General features: G+C 45.9%; 9 protein-coding genes across 9 annotated transcripts; 4 read left to right on the plus strand and 5 right to left on the minus strand.

Moving 5' to 3' along the window:
* Positions 1-538: 538 nt before the first annotated feature.
* C8R40DRAFT_455192 (uncharacterized protein) lies at positions 539-3945 on the minus strand. The gene is made up of 5 exons (XM_046235117.1): positions 3835-3945; positions 3584-3779; positions 3476-3532; positions 869-3418; positions 539-776 (listed from the first exon to the last, which is right to left on the minus strand). The coding sequence occupies exons 2-5, from the start codon at positions 3765-3767 to the stop codon at positions 697-699; spliced, it is 2871 nt and encodes a 956-aa protein (XP_046091046.1). The 5' UTR covers positions 3768-3779; positions 3835-3945; the 3' UTR covers positions 539-696.
* A 592-nt stretch (positions 3946-4537) lies between these two features.
* On the plus strand, positions 4538-4941 carry C8R40DRAFT_1166169 (uncharacterized protein; the record flags this gene model as incomplete). Its single annotated transcript, XM_046230808.1, has 2 exons — positions 4538-4699; positions 4756-4941. 2 exons carry the CDS (start codon positions 4538-4540, stop codon positions 4939-4941), a joined length of 348 nt encoding a protein of 115 aa, XP_046091047.1.
* A 779-nt stretch (positions 4942-5720) lies between these two features.
* C8R40DRAFT_1166170 (uncharacterized protein) lies at positions 5721-6955 on the plus strand (the record flags this gene model as incomplete). The annotated part of the gene is made up of 3 exons (XM_046230809.1): positions 5721-6138; positions 6192-6282; positions 6337-6955. 3 exons carry the CDS (start codon positions 5721-5723, stop codon positions 6953-6955), a joined length of 1128 nt encoding a protein of 375 aa, XP_046091048.1.
* A 793-nt stretch (positions 6956-7748) lies between these two features.
* C8R40DRAFT_1166171 (uncharacterized protein) lies at positions 7749-8331 on the plus strand (the record flags this gene model as incomplete). Its single annotated transcript, XM_046230810.1, has 3 exons — positions 7749-7904; positions 7953-8159; positions 8209-8331. The coding sequence occupies 3 exons, from the start codon at positions 7749-7751 to the stop codon at positions 8329-8331; spliced, it is 486 nt and encodes a 161-aa protein (XP_046091049.1).
* A 131-nt stretch (positions 8332-8462) lies between these two features.
* Positions 8463-9786, minus strand: C8R40DRAFT_1166172 (uncharacterized protein; the record flags this gene model as incomplete). The annotated part of the gene is made up of 6 exons (XM_046230811.1): positions 8463-8621; positions 8674-8777; positions 8827-8999; positions 9050-9130; positions 9175-9310; positions 9363-9786. 6 exons carry the CDS (start codon positions 9784-9786, stop codon positions 8463-8465), a joined length of 1077 nt encoding a protein of 358 aa, XP_046091050.1.
* On the minus strand, positions 9449-12780 carry C8R40DRAFT_455495 (uncharacterized protein). The gene is made up of 11 exons (XM_046235119.1): positions 12513-12780; positions 12296-12466; positions 12197-12242; positions 11785-12131; positions 11549-11728; positions 11260-11494; positions 11123-11208; positions 10996-11073; positions 10858-10941; positions 10121-10802; positions 9449-10061 (listed from the first exon to the last, which is right to left on the minus strand). Exons 1-11 carry the CDS (start codon positions 12660-12662, stop codon positions 9889-9891), a joined length of 2232 nt encoding a protein of 743 aa, XP_046091051.1. The 5' UTR covers positions 12663-12780; the 3' UTR covers positions 9449-9888.
* On the minus strand, positions 12781-14548 carry C8R40DRAFT_455297 (uncharacterized protein). The gene is made up of 6 exons (XM_046235118.1): positions 14121-14548; positions 14019-14066; positions 13918-13968; positions 13740-13865; positions 13496-13681; positions 12781-13445 (listed from the first exon to the last, which is right to left on the minus strand). The coding sequence occupies exons 1-6, from the start codon at positions 14246-14248 to the stop codon at positions 12899-12901; spliced, it is 1086 nt and encodes a 361-aa protein (XP_046091052.1). The 5' UTR covers positions 14249-14548; the 3' UTR covers positions 12781-12898.
* Positions 14549-14666: 118 nt separating this feature from the next.
* Positions 14667-16620, plus strand: C8R40DRAFT_1066100 (uncharacterized protein; the record flags this gene model as incomplete). Its single annotated transcript, XM_046225724.1, has 10 exons — positions 14667-14742; positions 14780-15016; positions 15169-15224; positions 15284-15378; positions 15541-15616; positions 15671-15786; positions 16196-16277; positions 16329-16376; positions 16417-16468; positions 16499-16620. The coding sequence occupies 10 exons, from the start codon at positions 14667-14669 to the stop codon at positions 16618-16620; spliced, it is 960 nt and encodes a 319-aa protein (XP_046091053.1).
* A 1814-nt stretch (positions 16621-18434) lies between these two features.
* On the minus strand, positions 18435-19670 carry C8R40DRAFT_1066101 (uncharacterized protein; the record flags this gene model as incomplete). Its single annotated transcript, XM_046225725.1, has 4 exons — positions 18435-18437; positions 18494-18744; positions 18967-19489; positions 19650-19670. 4 exons carry the CDS (start codon positions 19668-19670, stop codon positions 18435-18437), a joined length of 798 nt encoding a protein of 265 aa, XP_046091054.1.
* Between the last annotated feature and the right edge of the window lie 64 nt (positions 19671-19734).

A 19734-nucleotide genomic window follows, 5' to 3' on the forward strand; every position in this document is an offset into this window, starting at 1 on the left:
GCTGAGGTCTAGTATCATTCTCGGCATCAATCTCAATCCCATCTCCGGATGCTCCCTGGTCCATTTGCACGTCGTCATCTCCATTGAACGATTCATAGTTATTATGGTTGTTGCCGTCACCTGAACCGTTATTGGTATCGTGAAATAGATCGGCATGATCGTCCGAGTCGAAATATCTATTCGGATTTTGTTGATAACAGCCGTCTTGAGCGTGCTCGACGTTAGGATGTTGGCCCATAGCAGTAGTGGGACGGAGTATTGGGCCATCTGGGCCCATATAAGGAAGAGGATTCGGGTAAATCTCTGGTTCCTGTATTTCTTCGATGGTGACACTGGGTCTCGTATTCGTAGGATTGACATCAGGACGGGGAAGGGGATCATCCGAGCCCGAATTGGAGCTCGGACGAGAATCGGCGCTCAACATGGCGTTGGGATCGAAAAACCTTGTTCCGTCGTCCGATGATTGGCAATTGTTCTCAGCCCATCCTAGGCTGAAATCCGCATCATTGCTATGGAGTGCATAGTCATGGGCATGATGAAGTAGATTTTCGTAAGCCACAGGAATTTCCGCGGTAGACAGAAGAGGTACGTTCAAAGGTGCAACATAAGATGTGCCACCTGGGTCCACTGACATCTCGTCTTGCGATGTGAACCAATCTTCATTATCTCCCGGTTCATTATCAGGTTCTCCGTGAACTACGTCGAAATCAGCGTAATTACCCGGCGGTGCATTCCAAGCATGGACACCTTCCGGAAAAGAAGACAAATGAGGCCTACTAGAAGGTGTGTCAAACATGTTACGATATTCAGCTGACATTGAGGACAACATACTGATTATTGACGATTTCGACATGGTCATCAGACTCACCAATATTGACATCGAGCCACACTGGGTTGTCGTCACATCTTTCTTCCGCGTCGAGGTTATAGCTTACACCGGTATAACGAGGCCGGGGAACCGGACTGTTCCATATAAGATGATTTTCCGCAACAGGCGAAGGTAGCGAAGGCGAAGGCATGAAAGAGGGCTCGTCACCTGGCTCACATACACCCCCTAATATATCATTTTCTCCAACGAACCATCTTCCACTGGTGCCTGGTATGCTATCATATTCAGATACAGCGATATTGTCGTGAAATACCCCAGGATGCTCAGGATCGGAGTGAACGAAGTCTTGGGGCGCACTCCAAGACATGAAGTTTTGCGCAGAGTGTGACTGAGATACGCTGAATGACTGTGCAGTGGAAGTTTCCACTGGCTGAGGGCCAGCGTTGTAGACAGTTGTAATATGCTGGTCGTTGCTAGCTTCAGCTTGGCTGTCACCCCATTCGTGTCCTACGTCGTTGCTATAGGACACATGGGTATGATCAGGAAGTTCAGGATAGGGAGCAAAAACTTCTGTAATGGTCGAAGGAGATGAATTCCAGATTGCGCCAGACGACTCGTCGTTGGTATCCCAATATTCCATTGACATACTATCTTTCTCGTCGTAAGACCCTTCATTACCACCGGCCTCTTCATCTCCTTCGTAGTCCGCGTCGGGGCTGTAGACTGAAACAGTAGGACAACCATTGTGAAGATCAGTATTAAGCAGCACCTTTTGTACATTTTCTGCTTGAGGAGGTACGTTTGAAGAGGGAGGAGGAGATACGTTCAGAGAGGGAGAAGGTACGTTCAAAGGAGGAGATATGTTCAATCTGGGAGGATGAAGTACAGCATTGTGCACGGAAATGTGATCAACCTCGTCATCGCCCTGATACTCGTTGGTATAATATCCATTTGCATCTTCGACAAGATTATCCGTTTCACCTGTTTCTTCAGTATACCACCAAGGTGGAGCCTCAATATCCACCATTTTTACACTTGCAGTCCTACTTTCTTCTTTGGAATTCGATAGGGAGAGAACAGGGATTTCTTGTTCGATCTCCATATATCGAGATTGAGATAGATAGTCGAAAGATTCAAGAGGTTTAAGTTGATTGTCTCCTTCGCCCACGTCAAGAAACTCCGCAACGGGGGGGTTAGGTTCGGAAAATCCTATGAAATCTCGCGAAGGTGGAAGATTTGATTGCCCCCACTCCTCCCGATCCTGCTCCTGCTCCTGATCCAAATCTTCATAATACCCGTCAGCAATATCATGTTGGTCAGAGTTCGATAGGGAGGGACTGGCGATGTCCTGTTCAATGTCTGTGTATTGAGGTTGAGTTTGAGAGTCGGGAAATCCAACAAATCCTGATTCTGGATATAGATGATTATTGATTTCGTCCCCCCCCTCTTCCTGATCCTCTTCCCGGTCCTCCTCTTCCTGCTCCTGACAAGGATCGTAGAGATTTATCACAGCGCTGATGTCTTCGACGTCGGAGTTCAATAAACGGGGAGTGGGGATGTCTCGGTCGATGTCCGCACACCAAGATGCAGGAGGTCCTGACTGCTCTGTTCCCTGACCATATTCAGGAAACTTCGTAACAGGGAATTTCAATTTCTGAGAGACGCAATCACCAGCTTGTGCCTGTTCCCAATCATCCTCCTCCTGCTGTGGCTCCTGTTGCACTTCCCTAATCGCCGGGGAGCCATCATCAGTGAAAACGAGGTTCGCACCATGTTCAAGCCCAGATAGACGGGATCGATTAGGGAGCGCCAATGAAGAAAGATTCCGAGTCTCTTCAATCTTTCCGGCCTCGAGTTCATGTGCAGAGGCGAGGTAAACATCTTCGTAAGAATCACTATTCGGAGACTGTTCCTCGTGCCCGTTTCCGACCACGAGTTCAGAAATTGCAGATTCGGTGAACACTTCCTGAGGAAAATGGGTTTCGGTGGTCATGGTTTCAGGATCTAGATGGCTCGATCGATTATTGGTCAGGAGTCTATCCTCCTGCTTTCCATCCTCATTACCAGCCCTGTCGGGCTCGACTGGGTTTTGGTAGATGACAGCTGGGTTCTCCGTTTTGAGGGACATGACGCCTTCGTTGGCTTGAACAAGATAATGCCCCTCGGAGGACATGAAAATGGCGGGCGCATCGTGATCCAGACGGGAATAGGTCGAGTGGTCGACTATGACGGGATCACGACGAGAAAAAGAATTGGAAGAAGTAGGTCTCCATTGGGTGGAATTTTGGAAAGTGCTAGCCGAGCTCATATACTCCTGATCTCCTTCTGAGAGCATTGCGGTGCTGGCCACATCTCGTATATGACTTGATGGCTCTTCGAGGTCGTACCCGTCCTCCAAAATAGAGCGAGACTCCCCAGTGACAGGATCGTAGGGGGAAGAAAGCGGACGGCTATCGTAAAGGGTACTGTTGTCCGTATCCTGATCGAGATCCATGGTCTGCAGCGCTCGGAAGGCGTGTTTAGATAGATGACTCCTCGCATTCGAACCACAAGGAATACTTGAAGGTCCAGTGATCATACGAAACGTCCCTGGGATGACTGAAATCAACGGATGAACGCTATGGAAGGATATCATGCATCACCCACCAAGGTTCTTACGCACTCTCGGAGACTTTTTGGCTCGCGAACTTCGTACGACATGATCTGTATCGTTCGCGTTATAAGTCTTTACGTCGCAATTGACTAGATACTCACGAATGATGTCACGGAGTTTGCGCCGCTTTGAAGGAGGAAACTCCCTTCCATCGTTTGGGCCTTGAGCCACGCCAGTAGAATGATGACGATCGGGTTCCTTGCGCTTCCGTCCAGCGACCATCGCCCCAGCGGCGCCCGAGGTAGAGTTGTCGTCCGAAACCGAGGTTCGAGAGTTATTGCTCATTGTAAATAGTACCTATGAGAAAGTGATCATGAACAACGGGAAACGAATGAATCGGGGAGAAACTGACCAAGTACGACTAGCGCAGTTTGTAATTGACGTTCAGGTTGAAGATGCATCCCCTGGGCGCAGAAATTGATAGTACAAAGGGACAAAGGACTTGACATGTTCAAAGAGATCCCTTAACCTTCGGCTCTAGCCGCATTCGAGGTCTTCTATTCGAGGTCTTCTAACCTAAAATTAAGCAAGTCCAGCAACTATAAGTTGCTGGAACACACGCCCTTAGGCATATGCATTGGGATCGATGATTATAATGATAAGAATAAGAATAAGAAAAAGAGTATTCGTAGCTGTAGAGGTTAGATTGTATATGCTCAACTATTCAGCGACTCACATCGCATCTATGATAGGTCACATGATGACCCGTCAAACGTTCTGCCGTACCGTACGCGTGTGATGCAAATATTATCAAGTTAGCGTCGCTCATGGAATTTCTGGGACCACTTAGGTGGTGTATCGGCTTTGACTTTGGTCATACAGCCTTCATTTTTTCAGATCAGAAAATCGAAGGGTCACAAGCTTGAGCGGTATACATGTCGTAGCCTTTGTTGAATTCCGACAATACGTAGTTGTCAAAGGAGCAAAGGGTATTGCTTGTAATTCTCAGAGACTGTGTGGCCCGTGGATCCTGCAAGCAACACCTATAAAGTACGCATATTGTTCACTGAATTCGCCCATTCCTTACAGCTCACTTTTCGCTAGCTACATTTACCATGATCAGGCTGAACCAAAGAGAATGTCACGACGAAGTGTCCCTAGGCTGGGTGGAAGTTTTCAAAGGAGAGGGTCCCGAACACCGAGGACAAGTATACGAGGAGAACATTAATGAAGACTTGGAGTCTGAGTGGCAAGATGAGCATGACGACGACTACCTGGTCAGTGGCAGGTTCTTTTTTTCACAAGGGCACTCTTACATTGCTTTTCTGAGTAGGGCTCGTTGACTCTTATAGAGCGACAACAACAATGGATCGATCTGGGCAGCTACATCATTCACAAACTGCGGAGACGCCTCAGAAGAAGAAGTGTATTGAATGAACAACTTGTGCGAGAGAATGCACGTCTTCGCAGAGAGGTAGCCGCACTAAAAGGAATGGTCGCAGTTCGAAAACGTGTGTGATGTTCGCCTTAGACGCAGAACTCCATAACTAACAGTTTTTGGACTGTTCAGACAATAGAATTTCTTCGAGGAGGGCATGATTTCTATTTATGAGGAAACCGGAGGCCACTATACCTTTAGACGATGGTGGAGGATTGCCGAAGTTGTGCTGGTTGTACAAGTCTTGTCTGGTTTGAGTTCGTGGTCTAGTTGCAATATCGAAGATAACCGTCTCTGTCGTTGCTGCAGGCTCATATAGTATTGTCTTCGAACATGAATCGCTGAGTATTTAACTTTCAAACGGTCAGAGTATTCGCCATTCGACAGATTGATATAATATATAATATGTGCTGAATTTCTATTCCGTTTAGCTAGATCGAGAACGAACGATGGATTCGGTGTCTAGTACTAAGGTGGATGCGCGTTGTTCTCGACGAGGGCCTCGATGCCCAGACAAGGTGACTTTGTGTATGCTTCTTCAGTTCGGTGAATTGGCCCTTTGTCACGGTGGAGTTGCTTTGTTGACACTATCGGATATATCCGACCCTTGCATTATGTGAGGCACATAGCATGATGGCCTTTGTCTCTAGCTGCATCCTGGGTATGACCATGCACAAAGAACTTGCCTCAAATCTCGAAACATGTGTCCGTCCAGTGGCCCATGTACGTGCATTCTCCTTTTTGTATAAAAAGTGAACGTCTTCTCTTCGTCTTCTCCCAGCTACAGATCCATCGAAATGCCTTCGTTAATATTCGTTCCTTTTTTTGACTTCATAGGCAACAACATACCTACCCTCGCCATGGCGTTCGAACTTATGGCTCGCCTGGCTCGACTCATGTTCCGTTTCATATATGGAACTGCTACCAGAATGGCCTCCATTTCGTGGAAAGCTTTATACCTGTTGACCTTCGTGTGGCTTACTACCGTTCCTCTTCTCAATACGATCAGCACTGTCTTAGGGCCGCTATGTGTTGTTCCCGGGATTGCCAGCACGAACCTCTGCTCGCACTTTATCAGCCACCAAAACTATACAACTCGTCCCCTATGGGCCGACTTCCCTCGTCTTATGAACGCACAAAGTTTGACGTTTGAGCAGCTCTTGGACAGCTCAGTGGGGGGCTCAGGTTTATCACTAGACCTCAAGAAAGCGGAAATGGCTATATCTGACCTGGTTGTCCTCGTAAAGTTCAGCAAACTGTCCAGTAAGGACGTGTTGGGTAGGTGATCGATTCTCATCTATAGGCGTCTGCAACTGATCATGTATCTTTAGGTGATGCGTTGTCGACTTTTGCCCATGATGCTCGTCGTACTGGGCGTGGCCTACAAACCTTAGGCTCAAAGGTTGGAGGTGCTGTTGATATGTGCGCTGATTTCTCGTTCTATTGGCTCCTCGTTGATCATCCCCATTATTATAGGATATTGGCAGTTAACGAGTACGCCATGGCCAAACTCTCCTCCATTCCACCGTCATCTCCTTTCATTTCCCATTCCCTGGTTCCATTCAATTCCGCATCTTCCCTGGAGAAAATATTCCTTGCGTCTTTCGCAGAATCGATGAGCACTCTTTCTACTATCATTCAACGCCTAATCCTGCTTGCCGAAGTTGAACTCTCCAACCTCGAGAAGCTTGAAGACCACCTGTCGATCATCTATGAGATAGTCTGTCGAGAGGATTCGTCGATCTCGTCCGCCAAAGCCGAGCTACTTGGAGAAATCTGGACTCGGCTTGGTGGTAATCGGCGCGAGCTAAAAGGTCATGACGCTCACTTGGAGCTCCTTCGTGGGATTGGCGGATATCGCAAACAAGCACTAGCTCATGTAGCATCTGCGCTACAGATCTTGAGGGCTCTAAGTGACGATATGGAGGATATGAGAGAGAGGATGATGATGCCAGATCTTGTGGGCTCGCAAATTCCGTTGGAAGTGCAGATCAACAGTATCCAACACGGTCTGCAACGACTTAGAGACTCTAAAGTCTTGGCGAAAGAAAAGGAAGAAGGGGCAATGCGGAGAGTTGCGATTGTGGAAGGATAATTTTCTTATGTATGACGATGACCACTCTATGAATCTGAACTCTTCTTCTTCTCCCTCAATCTTCACCGTCAGTGGTGGCTTCTTGTAGTCATATTTCCTATCTCCTATTTATTTCCTATAGAATCTCCGCAGTTTTCGGAAATGCCGAGCCCAATCAAGATCTGATTTAACTGGTCATGCTGAGATTCCACGATGCTACGTCATGCGTGGGAACTCACTGCGTATTCATAATGCATGAACCATCATCACCTCTTTTTGAACGGCCACTTAGGTGACTGTTTCGTTACATGCAAAGACTCTGGTCATTGTACATTCGGAAAGCTCATGATCACTGCTTTGACGTAAAGCCGTTAACTTTTCTCCCTACACGACCAGATTAAAGATATAGGAGGTTCTGAATGCCGAGTACGAGGATGAACATGTTTTCAAAAATTCGACAAAAATTCAGCTCGGAAAAGACGATTCCCTCGGGTTGGTGTGTTACGCTTTTCCCTTTAACAATCGAGCAAGGGTGCGTGTTTGTGCTTCATGCAAAAAAACACCAACAATATTGCTTATAAGTTCGTTCACAATCGTCCATAGCCATCATGTGACCATATCGGACGAGCGCAAAGACCAAGAAAAGACCACCTCTCCGCGGTCAAGGCAGCAACAATTGCGGATCCTTCTCTTCTCCTCTCAACTCGCGTCAAGTATAATAAATTTTCCCTCATGGTGAGATCATAATTCTCTCCTCAGGAGCCTCTCACTTAAGGTCAATTCAATCCCTCTCCAGTCACACTCGCAGCCTGAAATGCACTCTGCTCTATTTGACACGTTTCGACGATTTGATGATTTACGGTGTGAATATGAAGAGGCACGCGTGGAGTGGCTAGCAAAGGCGGACATTGGCTTGCTCGCTACAGCGCAAGCGGCCGAAGCGATTGACGAAGCGTTGTCTGTAAAGTTGGTTCGTCGGAAGACTCTTTTCATTTGCATTCTCTCAATCACGGTCCAGAAGAATGTGGATGAAATGCTCTCGAGGTTTTCTGCGGAAATGGAGGCGACTCACCAAGACCTTAATCGCAACATTGATACACGTCGTGCACAAGCTGCGAATATCTTACTGCGGGCAAGAATTCAAATGGAGGTCGTACGTTTGATGGAGATGAAGATACTACTCCCCAAGGAATTGTGGATGCCAGAGAGTGCTATCCTCCTACAGGTGCATATCTACGTAGATACTGATTTACTACTCTGACATGGACTTCAAGCTCGACGAAATCTTACTCAGATCGCAAAGTGACGGTGATACCAGTGACTTACAAGCCCTTCAGAGGGCTTCGTTGCAGATCTTGTCACGCGTCTTTTGTCGCTTTCTTCAGCCTACGAATTGAATTTCTGTTACTTAGGCTTCCTATGTGAAGCATGTAATGTTAAGTTCACTCGTATCATGCCCCAAGCTAGAGAATCCAATATAATTCGCTGCAATTACTTTGACGCATGAGGATATCACCGACAAGTTTTTCTAGCAAGTTGTACACTGTGAATCATCATGGCTTTCAGGTTCAGTAGCATCCTCTTGAAGATCTGCTGTTGTCCAGAAAACTATCTCGTATGAGTGTCTATCTGGAATCTCATGGACAGTGACAATCCAGCCAGAATCTTCCTCGCTTTTGTAGGCTGACTGTCAATATATCAGTCAAACAGACATACAAGATAAAGTTTCGAGCGCCTACACTGATACCACAAGGGACTGAGGTATCTGGAACAAGCATTGTAGGAAGTAGTGCAGTGATGGAAGAGCACCTCACCTTGATTGCAAAAGACGAGGTTCTGTAACCTGTTTCCCAGTTCAGCATTCCAAAGGACCAATTGTCCTACACCCGCACCAATGACCAGATCCTCAGAGATGAATTTAGTGCATGAAACGGTTTGTGGGGTTTTTGACAAAGGATCGCAGGGGACAAAGATATTCTGAGCTGTTTCGGATCCCAGAACGAAGATTTGATAAGTCCCAGCGACAGTCACTAAGACGGTTCCTTTTCCTGGGCAAACATCATTACTAGACCAGTATGAACATCAAGCACACCGATGCATTTATTTTTGACTTACATTACACCTGGTATGAGCATCGTATCTTCATGTTCAAAATCGAGAGAATCAGAGTGTACAATACTCCAGAGGCTTTCGTCTCTTGTCACTGATAGTCCATCGGTTTTCATGAAAAGTTTACGCACACTGCAACACCATTCTCGTATGATATCAAGATACGATCTCGAGACATCGCATGGATTGACTGTATAGCTCCGATGGGAAGGTATTTATCGATGGGTGGGGCCGGAAGTGTTTTCAGAAGTTCCCAGTGGGGGCTATCTTGAAAAAATGATTCAGCGGTTGCTCAAACAGTTATCGGCAACTAACTCACTACTACTATCATTTCGATCACGATGACCTCGTATCTCCACCACCTTGCCCATAGCCACTACGAGAAGATCCTTGTGCAAGAAGACAGAGAACGTCCTGGTTTGCTGAGTTTGACCAGAGTGATGAAAACCCTCAATTGACGAGGACCTTTCCTTCATCGTGATAACATACACCAAGCCTCCTTCATAGGATATAACAAGTTGTGGACTTCTCTGCGACCATGCGATGAAGGAAATCCGGTTCTCTTTCGAACTATATTGAACCAGGGGCTCAGGATTCATGTTGACCTTGACGTTCCAGATGTCGACACAAGTTTCTTGCGCAACTGCAAGATAGCGGGCATCCCCTGACAGCACAACGCCGAGGATCCTTGTTCGGGCATTTGGGTATGTGATGTGCTCTACTTCTCGCCACTCAGAACGCATGACGCACTTGCTAGGATCGAAGTGGTGGGGTGGGGTGATATTAAACGCGCTCAACGTAGTGAGCGCCAAACGGTTGTATATTGCATATAATATAAGGCTATCTTATACAATCCGTCGTCTTTCCTCATCATGCCTTAACATTCGGCGAAAGTCGAATGGAAGATAGTTGTGTGAAACCTCTAGTATCTTACGGTCTACAGTGGCCTTCAACTGTAGCAAAAAAGCAATCCCGAAAAGGAGAAAAAGAACAGTCGGAAGATTGAGGAGGAAAACCTCTATAAAGGATGTCAGGAAACGTCGCGTCGTCTATAATAATTGGAGGATGTGGACTTGCCGATCAACAGAATGCTTCGACTCTCTGTCGGGACAGCTGGGGAAGAGCGATAGGTAAAGGGATGTGAAAGTCTATGCCAACCGGAATGGACCAACACCGCCTTTATTATGGGCCATTTTGGGACATACTGCCTTAGATGGCTTGGGATGGGGAAATGATTTGCGATGACTGTAAACGATGCCGCCGAAAAACTGGGAATTTCTGCAATTGGGAATCCAAGGACGGAATCGTGAGGTCGAGTGAGCTTGCTTGTGACAAACGTCAATGACGCCACTAACCGACCCAAACTCGTATTCAACTTCGAGGCGATCCAAAAACGCACGGCGCCACTGATGCGGATGATAGCTATAGAGGAGAGTTGTAATTCATCCCAATTGTACTTGAAGACTGGCAATGTCGGCATGGGCCATCTCGCCCGCAGCTTCAGGGAAACCAGCGCAGAAGAGCAGGATTGAACTGGGTCGCTTGTAGCAAGCGCGAATAACACCGACAATAAATACGAGTTGAAGGAAACCCATGAATAGCCGGTGTCACTGGAGCGGGTGAAAAAATGAGAACGACGATCTTGTAGGTCTCTTTCGGCAGCATCATCGCATTCAGATTGAGAAAGAGTGGTTTTGGCCTCCAGTTCTAAGTCACAAATTGTAGCATGAACCAAATCCAGATGTGCGAGTTCTCCGGCCTGATAATATCTCAGTGAAAAATTCAATATAGAATGAAAAAGCCACTTCACTCACCAATGAGTTGGAAGGTGAGTAGTTAGAGCCTTCCGAATCAGTAATACTGCAGTGAATCTCGACCTCAGAAACACATTTTGGAGTCTGGAAATAAGAAATACATCAGGTCAAGAGTCTTCGATTCGATATCGGTCAGACCTCTGCAATCATCTCAAGGTCTTGGTCCAAAAGTGTTGAGATATTCTCTGATGATCTGTTCAATTTACTATCACCAGACTATGGGTCTTGTTAGAAGTCTTGGAATAAGAAGAATTTACGTCCTCACTTGGGTTGCTGAATTATAGATGCTGGTCATAAAGGACGAGTGTATTCTGAGATTTTCGACCGCGAAGCGCTCAGCGACTACGCGATCTTCTAAGATTTTAGCACAGAGATGAACACGAAGTGGTGCAGGAAGCTCACCAAGACGACGCAGCTCATCTGCGACACTCCGTTGAATTTTGCCTACATCTTCAGTTCCGTGTATAGGGAGGAATCGAAGAGCGATTGTCCACAAATCTCCGATATATTCTGTGGTATTTCCTTGACCATACTGCAGGTTTCCATGGGCACTCGACTTATTGGGTTTCTCCTTGAAGCCATTCAACTTAAGATCCAGACGCTCAATCATATTTTCAGTGCAATCCTTCAGGACATCCTTAGTACTTCGAGTTAGTCAGAAACGCAAGATTGAGCAAACATATGTACCCACCAGCTTCTCCTGATGAGATTCTTGATGAGCTTGCAATATGTCATTGGTTCCTTTGATCTTCGTGATTATTCTGTGTTCGTCTTCTCGAAACTGTTCAATGATATCGAAAACCATCGCAAGACTTCGTCTCTTGATATTTGTGAACATTGACTGCATATCGTCTAGGGTATGATGATCTCCCTGTATAAAGTGTTTAATGCTATATCGGAGCAATATACATTGCATCTGGAACTCACACATTGAAAGGAACTCAAGTAAGCTGAAATATCCTCATCACTACTGCCCCGCCGCTGAAAGCAATTCTGATCCTTCCTGTCATGATTCCGTAGGCATAAACCTAACTGGGAAATGTCCGTAACTAATTGGAACTTAGAGGTGCGAGTCAGAGCCAAGGCCTCGGAAACTTGGTCATACACGGATGCAGAATATGTTGAGGGTCGCACAACAATCCCCGACCGTTTAAACGATGAGTCAACAGCCTTGAGCACATCTCGACAGCGTCCTGCGAGTAAGAATGCTTGTAAAAGATCTTCCTTCAGGAAATTTCCTTTCGGTGCAGAGATTGCTTTCGTGTACACAGTTTCTAAAGATCAACGCGTCAGAGCCGGTTACAATGAAAGCTATCAAAAAAGTTCATAGGTAGCTAACCGAGTTTACGAATGAGTGCTCTTCTAAGTGGTAGGTCTTCAAGAAGCTGCACGAGATTCAGTTGGTTGTGCAAGAAGATGGATGTAAATGATGGCTAACCTCTTCTTGAAGCCGAGATGAGTGTATAACAAGCGTACGGATGGCTTTGGCATTCTGAGCGATATTTCGTGCGCTAGATGATGAATGTACAGACGTCTGTCCCTGCAGCAATGAAGTAACCGTTAACCCGTAATCCTCGGTGAACGAATTCAGGTGGTTGATTAGTTTATTCTATTGCGATTCAGCACAAGAACTTCATCAAATTTGGAAAGCTCACCGTCTCAGTAGCAAGCCGGGAGAGTGACTTGTGCTTTTCTTCCGTCGAAGTTTCGAGACCTATGATTGATTGTTGCCAATGTTCTACTGCCTCATTCCAAGCATCCTGGGCAACATGAATATCATGATTCACGTCTTCTATGAACTGCATTTCGAGTGGCGCGCGGAAGTATGTTACTGTATGAAACAAAAAGCAGGCGTGACGCGGAATTTGCTGGCCAAAGCTTGCTTGATTTCACATGACAATTCGATATAACATGCAATCTTATCGTGTTGTCGCAAGTAGGGGCTCTTTGCCAATTCATAGTATGTTTAAATGGTGGCCGAGTAAAAGTGATGTTGCGAGAGGCTACCATTATTACATATTCGTGATTACGATTGTAAGAGTTAACGCAAAGCCTTCAAGATTCTTTTCATTGCTTTCGGGGTAACCCATTCGGGAGATATACCCTTGCGGTATCTGAGAGCAATGGCAAGTTCATAGCCATCCCCAACGACACGGCGTTCACCAAAATAAATCCTCTCCCAACGTAAGGAATCTCCATTCCAGATCCACATGCGGACACAATACTTGAGCAATTTGGAGAGCTGTCCTTCATTTAGTTTCGCCCTCTCCGCTTCATTTATGTGCAAGAAAATGACATTGTGTTCAAGCCGCATGGAATTAGGAGGAAACTCGGGAGGGCTATCGAGGGGGCCTGGAGTACGATAAGTATACCACGACGTGGTGGCGTTTTTGTTGATAACCTTTCGCTGCCGGTAATCGCAGAGATTATAGCCAAAGGCACATGAAGACGAATGCGTGTATTCGAGTTCAAAAAGAGATGTATCGGTCGTAGCTGATGAGCTTGGACTTTCCGAAGGATCTGACGTTGGCAAATGACCTTTAGATCGAATTGGGTATGGGCTTCGACGAAGTGCTTGACGTCGATGCCTTGACATCTTTGAGCAAGAACCAGGAGTTGCATTTATGTGAATGCTTACCGAATAGCCGAAGAAATGGATTCTGGCTCAGTCTTAACCTCAGGTTCTTCCATTGCAAGTGGCGCAATCACTTGGGCCACGATGTTTTCAGGCATATTCGTGGATCGAGTGAGGTCGTCCTGACGTTGATGGGTGGCAGCGTTGGAGGACAAGTCGTTCAAGGAATTGGAAGAAGAACCAATTAGTCTTCGGAGAAGATGTGAGACAAAAGTTGACAGTGGCAGGCAAGTTCATCGGTACATACCTGTCCATGACCGTGTCAGGAATCGTTTGCGTCTCAATCTCCGCTTTGTAAAAAACGTTTCCCTCAGTATCTGCTTGCACCACTCGTATAGGAGCCATGGTCTCTAGAAGATTGGCGATGGATGTTCTGCGAATAAATTTTAGGTTGTAAAGCGAAATTTCAAATGGACAGTTCGTACCCAGACAACCTTGCTTTGTTTTCAGCGCCACTGCCATGACCAGCAAGTGTTCTGTAGTAAGATGAGGCAATACGACGACAAAGATAAGGATAACCACTTGCGTTACGCGACCAGGTAAAGCCTGCCCTACCGATTCCCTGGTCCTGAGTCTGAAGGAAATACGGTTAGATGGGAGAGATCAGAAGAGAAGTTCACAAGCTGACTGGATCGAACGGGCACTGAAGTGCAAGGAAGGAAGCACGACAAAAGTTGTTGAGTTTGGATCACCAAACTCGATAGAGACAGCGTAATATTCAGGCGGCATATTGTAGAGGCGACTTGTAAGCTCCATCTTTATAGGTAGTCACCCATGCATGTAACAAAGAAACAAAGGAAACCGTCGAGATTTCGAACTTTCTTGTACGACAATATAAAGAGAGGACCATCGTAAAAAGGGCTTTGAATTCAAGAACGAGAAGATAGCAAAGGATGGGATGGAAAACGAACCGACAGAAGTCGGATGTCGCCTACAACAAGTAGTTGGAGCAATTTTGGGAAGAGAGATCCGAGTCGCTACTAGTACAAAACGAAGTCAAAGCGACCAATCAGAGAGAAAAACGTGAGGATTAAGTAAACTGACCGTTTATAGTAGTCGGCAGTTTCTGGCGTATCTGTTCCCTTCGTTCGAACCACTATGGTGGTTCTTGACAAAGACTACTGTCTTTGTAATCAAACTCGGGGACAAGCTGCTGCGTGCTACTTAGGGACTCATGGACCTCAAACTCATCCGCTGCCGGCGCATCAAGGCGTTCCACCAAATCTACCGCTACCATCCAGGCCCTTTGGGTGAGCCTTGCCAAATTCATACGGCGTCTTACACCAGAATGTATGAGTGGAGATGAGGCTGGTATGGACGGAAAGTATTACAAAACACAGGTAGAGTGGCGCTTGCTAGAGTTAGCCGACTTCCTAGCCCTACTTAGCGCCTGGTATATGGTCGCTACCTGGATCATGGCAAGTACTATTCACCTGGAGAGCTTCCGCATCCGCGGTATCCTTCGAATCGGGCTGACATGGTCATGCAAGCGGACGCTGCGTCTTTACAACTACCAATCAATTGGTACAATCTAGCCTGGCTCGCAGAATATTAAGAACGGCGAAATATCTTGTCTCCTTTGCGCACCGCTGTCTCTCTGGAATCGCCCGGCGACATCGCACGGTATGTATACCACTGATCGTGAAGTTAATGCACAGTATTGATCTTATTTGCAGTTGACCTGCGATGGGTTGCGGTTAACTCCATAGAACTTGTGTTCTGTGACTTCACGGTCTGCGGAAGATGATTACTTCATGTGAGTTTTGGGTTCTGTATATTGCTGATACCTAGCTCACTGCTGTCCTGATACGCCAGAACACTTGGCTAGTTCGATTCCAGACAATTTACGGAAATTTTTATCATGTCACCTGCAGTCGTAGACGGTGGTATGTAGGTGATAGGTGCTCCATTAGATCCTCAGGAAGATGGGTAATACCAGTGCTCCCTGCTTTACAACTATCTGTCTATTAGACTGTTTACATTGATCAGGGCCGCATGAGTTATTGTACACTCCTCATATAAGTGTGATATTCTACCCTACTGGAAAGTACTAGTGCATTCTACATCAGCATTCTCAAACTTTCACTATCTACTCTTCAACTCTGTTTCAAAACCCTCCTTTTGGTACATCCTTATTTCTTATTCTTGATATAACCAGCTTTGATGTTTCCATTTTAGGAAAGGTTACTTGGCCACCGGTTCGAAAAGAGAATTGTTCGAAGAATGACCCTGCAAGATCTAGCTTTGCAGACTATAAGAGGTTCATCCTGTCCAAGATTTTTGCATGATCAAACGTGAGTAGTTGTATCTGAATCTGTGCCATTGACGTTCGACTCAGTTTTTTTTGTTGCTGGTGCACTATCAGGGATTGAGTGACGGCTATGAAGACCGGAAAGACGTCGCAACTCATTGAATCTAACCGTGGGTCTCAATGCTTTATGTGTAAGAGTTTTATAATGAAATGCCAAGATATTGAAAGTCGATCCACAAGATATCTTTGCAAAGAGATTGAGCATTTCAATATCAGTCGAATGCTGGACTGTCTAATAAGGATTTAGCTTGTAACGTAAATCCTCTGTCAGGAATTTGAATCGGTATTGGGTGACCAACAATCAGTACTAATTTAGGGTTAACTGCATTTCCCTTTCCACGCTGCTCAGAGATTTTTCGTGCGCGTGTTCTGTGATCTTTCGTTACCTTTAGGATGCCTGCTCACCGTACCGACCGGCCCAAGAAACGATTCCATCCTTACCTTCGACGAGGCAAGTTCCTGCAAAATCGGCCAGTAAGCGTATTTCGCCCACTACCGCACAGACTAATGCTCACAAGTTTATAGGACCACGGGGTGCAACAACAATTTCACGCTCTCGCTTTCTTTATGTTTGTGAGTTCAAAACGGCATGATTATGACTCCGTTGTTCAAGATAGGACTGATATTGTCTTTAGATGGCCCGGCTCTTCGTTTGACCACTCCCCGTGAGTTCCGGGTGAACCTCTCGTTTGCAGGTTCTCTGGTTTACACTCGATTTCAATGCATCGAGAACGTTGGAACATTCACATCGCCCTTGCTGCTACCTGAACGCTATAAGGCTCGACCCGCGCCGTCCTTCATTGATTCAAAGTTGTAGATAAAACAAATAATCGAGAGGTCGGGGATTGTATATAAATCATTGGTGCGTTCTCCTCCACACCGTCGTGTATTCTGTCCTCACCAATATCTTTTGCAAGAAATGGTTCATATTGGCCGTTGGTAAACTCAAGCTATAGTAATGAAGCTCAATATCAATTCTTTTACTACGGAGGAAGCCATGGCGCCATGCGCATCATTTCGTTCTGGTACAATCAAGAGACTCTGTGCCAATGTGCCCTGCCAAAATAGGCCAGTTGAGCGAAAATGTAGGACGATTCTAGCTTTTATCATGCTACTTATATTATACGAATTTTCGTGAATAATGATCGTGACTTTTCTTCTTCGTTCCCCTTCAAATCATTGTACCTTCGCTTTCTTTTCCAGCTTGTTCCCTTTTTCTTCCATTAGGCCGCGTTCTACCTTTTTCTATCTTCCTCCTTCGTGCCGCTTGAGTACAACGACCATTAAACCAAACATTTCGTATCATAGCTCAGCCATAGATATTTCGTTTTTATATTCCTATCGACTGGGCTGCTTACCTCTAAGCTCTCTCTGCCCCTCTTTGGTCTTGGCTCAAGCGACATTTCTGCCTCCACTACTGCCGTATACAACGACACTGTCACCTACAACTTCTTATAACCTGCCCTATTCTCGCGCATAGCATACTACTCCAGTGATGCAGTGCAGTGAGGCTCCCCTTGTGATGCTCGAATCAGATATTGATATATCTCAACTCCCCGAAGGTATGTTATCTTCCCTTTGTAGAGCCTTCATAAACTGACAAGTTGCCATTATAGACGATGGGACTATCCCGAAGCGCAATTTTCACCTCGGTCCGGGCAAGTTGCAAAACTTTCAACGTTATATTCAGGAAACATCAGCGCCCATCCTCGTTCGAACGGAAACAAAAGGGCTGTACAAGGAATACAGGAGCTGAGGAAGGAGTTGAGGAGGTCTGCTGGAAACCATAGTGCGCATGTATACCTTCTGCCGAGGGTACCTGTATCAGTGTCATTTGTAACAGGAACATCACTGCCATCTGCAGCAGTAATGCTTGTGGTATTAAGATCAACCAGCCCAAATTTCGCGATACTCAAGATGGACAACAGATTGTTGGGATCCGTTCATTGGTGCGCGACGACAGTTATTTTTGTTGACGGATCATGGGCGCCTGTTGATATTGGAACTGGGCAAGCGTACTGCAGGTGGCGTATTGGCAGGAGTTTAGAATTGTCTTTCCGCAAAGAATGTGACTGGTGACAGGGCGTTCGCGGGGTATGCTGTGCGCGACGTTTGATTAACCAAGGCTTACTGAACTAAGTGCTGTTTTGGTAAGGAGAACCTGGATCCATCGGTTTAAGCTCTCGAAAACTATTCTCAATATTCACATCCCAACCTATATTTCTATACACTAAAATCGACGGGTTAGGCGTTCAATTCTATACACTAAAAAGCGACGGGTTAGGCGCTCAATTAATTTACATAAGTAGCTCTAGGAATGTAAAAGATGGACGCGACGATAACACAGACATTTATTGCTGATAGTAGAGAATTACTCCATTATATATCACCCAGGTATATACAGTTTGAATTGATCATTGTCACATAGGTTGTGATTACTATGTGCGATAGCTAAAAAGGACCACTCCATTAGTGACACATGATTTTGTGAATGCTGGAAATCCTCTGTTTGTCTTTGAGAGTATACACATGAGAAGAAATTTATTCTATTTCTTGCATGAGTTGAAAAGAAGAGGGGACCAATCAATGACTGGGAAGAGGGTTTGGAGCTGATACTTTTTATTGCACACATTACTGTACCAAATCAATATAATTTTGAATGTTTATTGAGGATGCATTAATAAGCTCACAGATTCCCTCTGCACCCTTGTGCACCGCTCTGCACCGAAAATAAGCCGACAGATTCCCTTTGCACCCTTCTGCACCGCTCTGCACCATACTAGCTCAAATAAGCTCTCGGATTCCTTCTGCACCCTTCTGCACCGCTCTGCACCATACAGGTCCAAATAAGCTTGCGGATTCCCTCTGCACCCTTGTGCACCGCTTGGCGCCATACAAGTCCAAATAAGCTGGCGGATTCCCTCTGCACCCTTGTGCACTGCTGTGCACCATATAAGTCCAAATAAGCTTGCAGATTTCTTCTGCACCCTTTTGCACTACTCTGCACCACAAATAAGCTCATGGATTCCCTCTGCATCCTTGTGCACCGCTCTGCACCATACAAGTCCAAATAAGCTCATGGATTCCTTCTGCACCCTTCTGCACCTCTCTGCACCGCTCTGCACCGTACAAGTTCAAATAAGCTCTTGGATTCCTTCTGCACCCTTCTGCACCGCTCTGCACCATACAAGTTCAAATAAGCTCTCGGATTCCTTCTGCACCCTTCTGCACCGCTCTGCACTATACAAGTCCAGATAAGCTTGCGGATTTCTTCTGCACCCTTCTGCACCTCTCTGCACCGCTCTGCCCCATACAAGTCCAAATAAGCTTGCGGATTCCTTCTGCACCCTTCTGTACCTCTCTGCACCGCTCTGCACCATACAAGTCCAAATAAGCTTGCGGGTTCCTTCTGCACCCTTCTGCACCTTTCTGCACCGCTCTGCACCATACAAGTCCAAATAACCTTGCAGATTCCTTCTGCACCCTTCTGCACCGCTCTGCACCATACAAGTCCAAATAAGCTCTTGGATTCCTTCTGCACCCTTCTGCACCGCTCTGCACCATACAAGTTCAAATAAGCTCTCGGATTCCTTCTGCACCCTTCTGCACCGCTCTGCACTATACAAGTCCAAATAAGCTTGCGGATTCCTTCTGCACCCTTCTGTACCTCTCTGCACCGCTCTGCACTATACAAGTCCAATTAAGCTTGCGGATTCCTTCTGCACCCTTCTGCACCGCTCTGCACCATACAGGTCCAAATCAACTTGTGGATTCCTTCTGCAACCTTCATCAATGCACTTATAATTCTCACCAATTCAATCCTATAAATTTATTGTTCATACCTACAATTTTAGCTTGATTTTTCATAACTTTTGAAAAAACAATATAGCATCTATATCACATAAGTTTCTGCTTTATATCACATAAGTTT

Source organism: Lentinula edodes (genome assembly GCF_021015755.1).
Source record: "Lentinula edodes strain Le(Bin) 0899 ss11 chromosome Unknown C8R40scaffold_3, whole genome shotgun sequence".
NCBI classification, from domain to species: domain Eukaryota; kingdom Fungi; phylum Basidiomycota; class Agaricomycetes; order Agaricales; family Omphalotaceae; genus Lentinula; species Lentinula edodes.

Excerpts from the sequence above, each read along its gene's own strand:
- C8R40DRAFT_455495 (XM_046235119.1), bottom strand. The coding sequence starts at position 12,662 with ATGCAGTTCATAGAAGACGTGAATCATGATATTCATGTTGCCCAGGAT. Across the intron at positions 12,243-12,295 it reads CATCTCGGCTTCAAGAAGAG|CTTCTTGAAGACCTACCACT; the intron begins GTTAGCCATCAT and ends AATCTCGTGCAG. Across the intron at positions 11,074-11,122 it reads TCTATAATTCAGCAACCCAA|TCTGGTGATAGTAAATTGAA; the intron begins GTGAGGACGTAA and ends CAAGACCCATAG.
- C8R40DRAFT_455297 (XM_046235118.1), bottom strand. The coding sequence starts at position 14,248 with ATGGAGCTTACAAGTCGCCTCTACAATATGCCGCCTGAATATTACGCT. Across the intron at positions 13,969-14,018 it reads GCTTTACCTGGTCGCGTAAC|AACACTTGCTGGTCATGGCA; the intron begins GCAAGTGGTTAT and ends ATCTTACTACAG. Across the intron at positions 13,446-13,495 it reads TCCATTTCTTCGGCTATTCG|GCATCGACGTCAAGCACTTC; the intron begins GTAAGCATTCAC and ends AAAGATGTCAAG.
- C8R40DRAFT_455192 (XM_046235117.1), bottom strand. The coding sequence starts at position 3,767 with ATGAGCAATAACTCTCGAACCTCGGTTTCGGACGACAACTCTACCTCG. Across the intron at positions 3,533-3,583 it reads CAAACTCCGTGACATCATTC|ATCATGTCGTACGAAGTTCG; the intron begins GTGAGTATCTAG and ends CGAACGATACAG. Across the intron at positions 3,419-3,475 it reads GAGAGTGCGTAAGAACCTTG|GGACGTTTCGTATGATCACT; the intron begins GTGGGTGATGCA and ends CAGTCATCCCAG.